Raw genomic sequence first — 7,763 nt, forward strand, 5'->3', positions numbered from 1 at the left:
AGTTTGTAACTTGCAAGTTGACCATTGACTCGCAACTAGGGGGATGTGTTTGTGCATGTGTCGAGGGTCGCCAGTTGCAAGTTACCCATCGACTCACAACTAGAGGGTGTGTGTGTGTGTGTGTGTGTGTGTGTGTGTGTGTGTGTGTGTGTTTCTCAAGGTCCCTAGTTTTTGCGAGTCTACCATCGAGCCACAACCGAAGAGGAGGCGGAGAAGTTGCTAGTCGAGCATCGACTTGCAACTAGGGGGAGGGGAGGGACAAAAAATGTTTTCTGTACGAATCCTTATTTTTTTTGCAAGTCAACAACTGAAATCGCAATTGAGAGGTGCCCGTGTCTGTGTGTGTTTGTTGAGGAACGATTTTTCAACCAGTTCCAAGTTGATGCTCGACTCACATTCTATTTACTACTATTTCCTTTTTTTGATAGTTTTTTCCTTTTTTAATGGAACAAAACAAATGATTTTTTTTACTTTGTTTTAATATAATAGCATTTTGTAAAAAAATATAGTCCCTAGTCTTTACTATGATCAATATTGTATAATAATTATTTTTATTAAAATATTTTTTTGTATCAATTTTTTCTTACATGGTATGATCTCGTGTATGTTTTTTACACAAACAACCTCTTGTGTAGGAGCATAAAGGCCATTTTTTGAACTCAACTGTATTACTTTTTTAGGGTTTTTGTGGAAGATGTCCAACATTTTGCAACGGATAACACCAGGTTGTGCGGCTCTGCTTCTATCTCTTTTTGGCTGGCACTGTTTGAATCGGTGGGAGAGAGAGCTGGGCAGAGACGGGGGCGAGCACATCGAAGACGATGGCCTGCGACGTCGCCGCCGACGAGCCACCAGCCATCCCCACCGTACTGGAGCTTCGCGCGCTCGACAAGGCCCCCACCGTCTGCCCCGTCCAGGAGCCCCGCGCGCCCGACAAGTCCCCCGCCGTCTGCACCGTCCGGGAGCTCCGCGCAGGCGAAGCACCGTCCGCCATGGGCAGGGCCCCCGATCTCTGCGCCGGCGACACTGAGCACGCGGCACGCGATAGAGTAAGACCAAGTCCACATCACGCTATCTCTATGCTGTTTTTTTTCGTTTGTGTGCGGAGTTCCAGTTTGGTTCCGCTCCGTTCAACTCAGCGCCGTGATTTTTTGTTCTATAGAATGCGTCGGCTCGCACTGGTGAATTTTGTGTAGGTCACGTTGGAGTAGTGGGTTGGGCAGCAGGGGGATGAGGATTTTGATTCATTGAGCCAGGAATCTCTATTTGATAGAAGTCTGTCTCTGCTAGAGAATTTGTACAGCAAGTCTGAATTTGTTAGATTCAGAGTACCATAGGAATTCTGAACTTTTATTAGAGTGTGGTTATGTGGCAGGGGGGTGGGGTGAGTTTAGGTGTTTCTCCCTAGGAGGGGATTTTTTATGGTGATCAAAGTGTTTGAACAGACTAGCCGTTCCGCCATTTCAATGCCATTGCAGCACAAACACCAGCACCAAATCTTCCTGTATGTGCAGCTGTCCCAGTTGTCCTTGTTTTGATTGGCTTATTTAACAATGACAACCAAAACAAAAGATTAGGGACAGTGTCGGCCTGCGAGGGAAACGGGCTGCGGCGCTCCAACAACCAAAACAAATAACAAAAAAAAGTGACAAGCAAAAAAGTGACAAGCAAAAGAGGCCCGTTATTGAGAGGGACAGTGCGGGCCTGAGAGGGAAACGGGCTGGGACAAGGAGGATTGTGCTGGCCAGAGGGAAACGGGCTGGGACAAGAAAAGGGGATGTCATGCATACGTCATGTGAATGAGACCATTTTATGTCTCATTCGAATGAGTTCCAGGCGCTCCCATAATTTTTTGCCAAATATAATCCATGATCTGCGCGTGAGATATTTCAGCGATTCTTTCCAACTATGCTCCTCTACTTCCGCTTCCGTTGTAATTCCCGCATTAATTACTCCAAATCGCACGCCTCCTCCTTCTATCTTTTCGCCTTTCATCTTCGTCCGCCTCTTCTCCTCCCCGTCAAGCTCATGGCCATGGAAGATATCCACTTGTGGGAACTGGGAAGACAGATAGCTTGCTTGCGGAGGACGGCGTCCAGCAGGGCGACGGAGTCCACCCGCACGGCGGCGTTCCCACAGAAGGCAGCGTCCAGCAGGGCAATGGTGGCGTTCCCGCGGAAGGCGGTGTCCATCAGGGCAACGGAGTCGTGCGAGCGTGCTCGGGGAGGGCGGCGTTCACCAAGGCGACGGCGAGGTCGCAGACGGACGTCACGGCATGCCGTTCGGAGGATTGCCGCCTCGCGCAGCTCAACGATGGTGACTATGTGGTGCATGCTAGCGGCCAACATGCAAGCACTGACGATGGCCTTGGCATGGCGCAGGTCGACGTCCAGCACTCGCACGCCTTGTGGAGTCGCGGGCTTCTACGGACTCCTTAAGGTTCCCGCGGATGACGACCAGGGCGTTGTCACAGCTGTCCTGGAGGACGGTCGCCAAAAGCAGGTCGAGAATGGCGACGACGTGTCGCACGCGGGCAGCCAGCATGAGGCGCTGATGATGGACACTGCATCGCGCAAGGCGACGACCACCACGCAGACATCCACACACTTGAGACACAGGTGCAGTCACTCAGCACCGCATCCATCAGGGATTTAGGGGCTCTGTTTTGCCATCTAATCATGGACCAGCGAGTAAGTGAAAAGAAGAGATTGAGGAGAGAAGAGCACAGCAAGGACAGGGTGTGCAAGCGATTTATAGCAATGTTCTTCAGTGTTCTAGAAATTACACTAAATAAAATTTCTGAAATAATTTTTTTTTAGTTTAAGAGGGAAAGGGTTCTGGAGATGGTTCTTTCCTCCCTTCATTCAAAACACAGAGTTTAAGGACGATGAGTAAACCTGAGGCTCTAACAAATTGCGGATTAAGAATTGAGATATAGAAAATGCATTGTTCATTTTCTTCATTGAAAAAAACCGACACGCCACATATAAATAGAAAATACTAAGTTATAGCCAGATGTTTTCATGGAAATATTTTTGCTGAAGAGACAACGATATTTAGCTGCAGGCTGCGTCATCTTTTTGTTTTATAGTTGTTTAAACTTTGTGGCGCTGCTGCTCTTGTTGGCCTTCTTTAGGTTGATATACTCTCCCCTTCTTAATATATTTACATGCAATTCTCATGCATGTTCCCGGGAAAAAAGAAATGACTGTTTGATAAATTGGAGCATTGCACTTTTAAGTAAGTTTTCAACCATTATTTTTTTGCATAAAATTACTTATCTATATGCAAACGATTTCTCTGTTTTTAGTAGCCTTGCAGGACATCAGAGAGCAGATAACACATTGGCCACATCTCCAGTAAACGTGGCAATCATACTAAATCATAAAAGGTTGGAGACTGGCTATTGAAAGAATGATACTTTCGGAAGTAATATGAGTATTGATTAACTCATTTTTGTGTTTCTAGGCTGCCTTAATTTTTCTAATAGCTATTTTGACCTTTCTCTTGGCAGGAAGTATGAATGCAATGCTTGAGAAGACTAGGACTCTGAAAATTGTAAGTGTGGGAGATTGTGGTTTCAAAGTTATTGATAAAGATGATTATGAATGAATTCATACTTATCTTAAGGTTATTAAAATACTCCATATGAAATTAAACTTTTCTTTTCTTCATTAAAATATAGGACACGAAGCAGAGTTATGTGCTTGTATGGAGGAATATTCATTGCCATTCAGAGATCAGAGTTGCCTATTTGTGTGAAACTAGACACGCTATCAGTAGTGAACGTGCTCAAGGAGAAGGATCTAGACAGATCAATGTTTGCATCATTGATTGCTGAGATCAATCATCTTTTGCCTCCTCGTTTTGGTTCCGGCTTGCGAGAGGTAGTAAAGCAGATTGTAATGATGACGCTATTTGATTAATGCAAGATTTTACCCGTAAAAAAAGACATATAGGACAAGATGTTCTCAACACGCATGCCGTTACTACCCATAAGCTTGACATTCCATATCTTGTAAGCTCCAATGCAATTCGTCAACCATGTTTGAATTGGTATTTACTTTCTGATCAAACGAATCAGCTATTTTTATGTTTATATTGAAGCAACACTAATATGACAAGGGAAAATGATGCAGAAACTCAACCTCATGACAATTGTATAAAAAACCTATTTTGCAGGTACACGTGATGCGATTGCCACAATACAATTGGCCAAGCAACTGGATAGGTGGTCAAGACTAGAGAAAATGGGTGAAGGTAAATAGTGATTCTTTTCAATTCTTTTTCACAAAATAATGACCAATCACGTGAGTGCTTGCAACCACAAAGGGGGTGTGTTACTGACTGTTGCTCTAAACATCTAGAGATGAAGCAATGCGGTGAAAACCGAAGTCAGAGCATAGGTGTGTTGCTAGGCAACTGATTGCACATCACATTGCAAACTATTTATTAATAGATTGTTGTTTCCACTAAAAGAAAAAAAAGACATGAATGGTGTATTGTCCAATTTTTTTGGGTGGTGGATGAGAGCGGGTTGTATTATTTTCGTGCAACGACATCCTCATCGTGCTAGGTTGTGGGATTAATGTGGCGCGTGCGGTCGATCGTACGTAAGTACGCAGCGAGTGGGAGTGGGACGACGAGACGATGGACAGATGAAGAAGTAGCGGGGCGTTTACGCCACGGCCATGTACGTACAAGTTAACACTGCACGCGCATATATCTACTCTATCTAACTGAGGATACATTGTGCGTTTGTGTCTCCCTTGTTTCTAGGAATCAGCTTCTCGTCGCATCATCTCTCATATCTCACCGGAAAGATATGAATTGCGGCAACAGGGAGAGAGAAGACCACAATCAGCTGGGATCGCAACGTGGAGTCGTGGACAGGCAGTCTTGCTTCTTTGTTAATATCACTGAACATTAGTTGTGCAAGTATCTTTTTTGCAATTACTATGAGACAGTAAGGGGGCACGCAAGCGTGTTGTGCCCGGCCCGAGTGAATTTTGATTAGCCGATGGCGATCGACCGATAGCTCGACTAGCTAGGTTTCAATTATTCTTCAACACGTGCCGTGTGTCATCGATCCGTCTGTACGGTGCAGTGCTAAGCTTTACGCATGAATCGTGCATTGATTCTAAGTCGTCCGGGGTGTATAGATGTCGCAAGCAACTAGATTTCTCAGAAACAGTGGAGCAGTTTCTGTGCTGGTACATGACTCTTTTGTGAAGGAAAAAAGAAGAGCAGCCAAAAACGAGCAGTACGTACGTAGTACGTGCATTAGAAAAAACAAGCTTTAAGCATGAGTCACATCGACTGAGACCTGAATTGAATTCCGGGCACCTAGATCTCAGACGTCGTTGTGCTGCATCTATTTTCTGAATTGTTTGTAAATATGGGGAAAGAGAGGACAAACAAATGGATGGAGGGAACAACAGATGGGTGCATGCGTGGTTTCGCACGGTGTTACATTGTCAAGCAACCGAAAACTTGCAAGCATGCACAAACTATCAATCTAAATCTAACTAACTCGGGTAATTAGCCAAGCATTTGCACATGAATGGTTGTCAAGTGCGGCTTGGACAACACACTGAAGTATAGTACAACCGATTGGTTGGTTGCTTCATGCGAAAGGAAACCAACACTTTTGGCAGTGCTACGTGTCGCCTCTGTTACCAAGATCCTCCAGCCACCGATCATTGCAGTGGTTGCCGTGGCTATACAAGTTAAGCAGAGGCCCAAGAAGAGATCTAGCGCGAAGAGAAAAATGGGCGCAAGCAAGCACACGACACGACGTCATCATGTCTGATGCCAACAAGGGCACACTCCGCGCTCATGCCTAGTATTGCTGGATGTGGCATCTAAACCCTATATATATCATGTGACAATTAGGCCGATCCTAGATTGTGGCATCAAAGTGTTTCGATACGTGAAGCGACATGGCACGCTGGCGGACACATGCGCGCATATGTGCGACTTCATCCCATAGACTGCGCCTTACGCGCACGCTCGCACATGTGACCACACACGGCATCACCGGGTTGGCCACCTCCGAATCCCATCCCAGAGCAGAGCAACTCTAAGAACGCGTTGCATTCACATGAACCAGGCCCGTGTACGAAAAATTGGCCTGTTTGGTGGCAATGTGTTTATTGTTTGGTTTGCGTAGGACGATCCTTAAAGCACCTACCAACGAGACCCGATAGAAACCGCCAAATTGATTGTTTCCTCTCAGCCAGGTTCGGGCAATGTTGAGGAGGGGAACGCGGGGCCAAGCTCATGCGAGCAGGGAGATTACGTGAGCTCGCACGTGTCCCTGAAAAAGCGGCGGAAGGAATTGAGTCACCTCCCGCTGAATCGGTCACCCTATATGCCCACCTTCGGCTCACCGCCCAAACCCCGTCACTATCTGCCCCCCTCCCCCTCAAGAGCTCCCAGTCACGCGTGCATTCGCCACGGACAAGCAGGTAGCAGCACGTCTTCTCTGGCCAGCAGTAGACGATGGCATCAATTTGTCTTCCTCCTCTTCTCCGACCTGTTCCGCACCTCTGCCCAGCTTCACAAATGGTTGTAAGTTTGACCACTCCCTCCTCCCTACTCATTCTAGCTTAGATATGTGAGCATGTGGTAGGAGTATATATGTGAGCATGTGTCGATCTGTGAGAATGTGATGTTGTGGCAGCTAGTGGGGATGGATTGGTAGCATGCTGGATTTTCCTTGTAGAACCGGTATTGTTACGTGCTATACAAACGGTTTTTGCGCCCTTTCCGCGATGGAGTTTTAAACTGTCGCCTAGTCAGTGTGTGCGATAGGGGGGGCGGGGGGTTCCTTCCCACACGACCTAGAAACTGTCAGGGATAGGCAAGCGGCTACTGACAGTTGCCATAGAATAAACGTATGAGAAGTCGCGCATGTCCCACACGTTACGTCTCGACGTTACGTTTCCAATCCGAGAGATCCGAAACGACTACGCCGCTATAGTCGTGTGGACAAGGTGGATATCACAAACATTTAATCTACCGATGTGTTTGCGATAGGTATGTTATCGCACATAGTTCAAAATTATAAAATGTGTGATGTGCCTCTACTATCGCCGACATATCCATTTTCATAACTGTGTGCGATAGGTATTCCTATCACACACGGGCTCTATATATGCACCATCTTATTTTTTGAAGGAAATATGCCCTAAGGGCAATAATAAAGTTGTTATTTTATATTTTCTTATTTCATGATAAATGTTTATTATTCATGCTAGAATTGTATTAACCAGAAACTTGATACATGTGTGGATACGTAGACAAAATACCGTGTCCCTAGTAAGCCTCTATTATACTAGCTCGTTGATCAAAGATGGTTAAGTTTCCTAACCATAGACATGTGTTGTCATTTGATAAAACGGGATCACATCCTTAAGAGAATGATGTGATGGACAAGACCCATTTGTTAGCTTAGCATTATGATCATTTAGTTTTATTGCTATTGCTTTCTTCATATCAAATACATATTACTTCGACTATGAGATTATGCAACTCCCGGATACAGGAGTAATGCCTTGTGTGCTATCAAACGTCACAACGTAACTGGGTGATTATAAATGTGCTCTACAGGTATCTCTGAAGGTGTTTGTTAGGTTGGCGTAAATCGAGATTAGGATTTGTCACTCCGAGTATCGGAGAGGTATCTTTGGGCCCTCTCGGTAATACACATTGAAAGGATCGATATAGTTGACTAGAGGGGGGGGGGGATGAATAGGCAA

At 45.5% G+C, this 7,763-nt stretch overlaps 1 protein-coding gene across 5 annotated transcripts; it reads left to right on the forward strand.

Moving 5' to 3' along the window:
* The first annotated feature begins 752 nt into the window (after positions 1-752).
* Positions 753-5,351, forward strand: LOC123071262 (uncharacterized). Of its 5 annotated transcripts, XR_006434203.1 has the most exons (7): positions 753-1,049; positions 3,311-3,391; positions 3,515-3,558; positions 3,686-3,887; positions 4,183-4,260; positions 4,577-4,693; positions 4,780-5,351. XR_006434203.1 is itself a non-coding variant. In XM_044494793.1 (4 exons), exons 1-3 carry the CDS (start codon positions 1,909-1,911, stop codon positions 3,534-3,536), a joined length of 813 nt encoding a protein of 270 aa, XP_044350728.1. In that variant the 5' UTR covers positions 1,056-1,908; the 3' UTR covers positions 3,537-3,558; positions 3,686-3,723. The 5 variants fall into 5 exon arrangements, 1 of the variants encoding a protein (XP_044350728.1); XR_006434202.1 differs by having other exon boundaries at positions 4,183-4,693; XR_006434204.1 differs by having other exon boundaries at positions 3,314-3,391; positions 4,183-4,693.
* The last annotated feature ends 2,412 nt before the right edge of the window (positions 5,352-7,763 follow it).

This window comes from Triticum aestivum, chromosome 3B, assembly GCF_018294505.1.
Source record: "Triticum aestivum cultivar Chinese Spring chromosome 3B, IWGSC CS RefSeq v2.1, whole genome shotgun sequence".
Classification (NCBI taxonomy): Eukaryota; Viridiplantae; Streptophyta; class Magnoliopsida; order Poales; family Poaceae; genus Triticum; species Triticum aestivum.

Excerpts from the sequence above, each read along its gene's own strand:
- LOC123071262 (XM_044494793.1), top strand. The coding sequence starts at position 1,909 with ATGCTCCTCTACTTCCGCTTCCGTTGTAATTCCCGCATTAATTACTCC. Across the intron at positions 2,619-3,310 it reads TCCACACACTTGAGACACAG|TAGCCTTGCAGGACATCAGA; the intron begins GTGCAGTCACTC and ends CTCTGTTTTTAG. Across the intron at positions 3,392-3,514 it reads ATCATACTAAATCATAAAAG|GAAGTATGAATGCAATGCTT; the intron begins GTTGGAGACTGG and ends TTCTCTTGGCAG.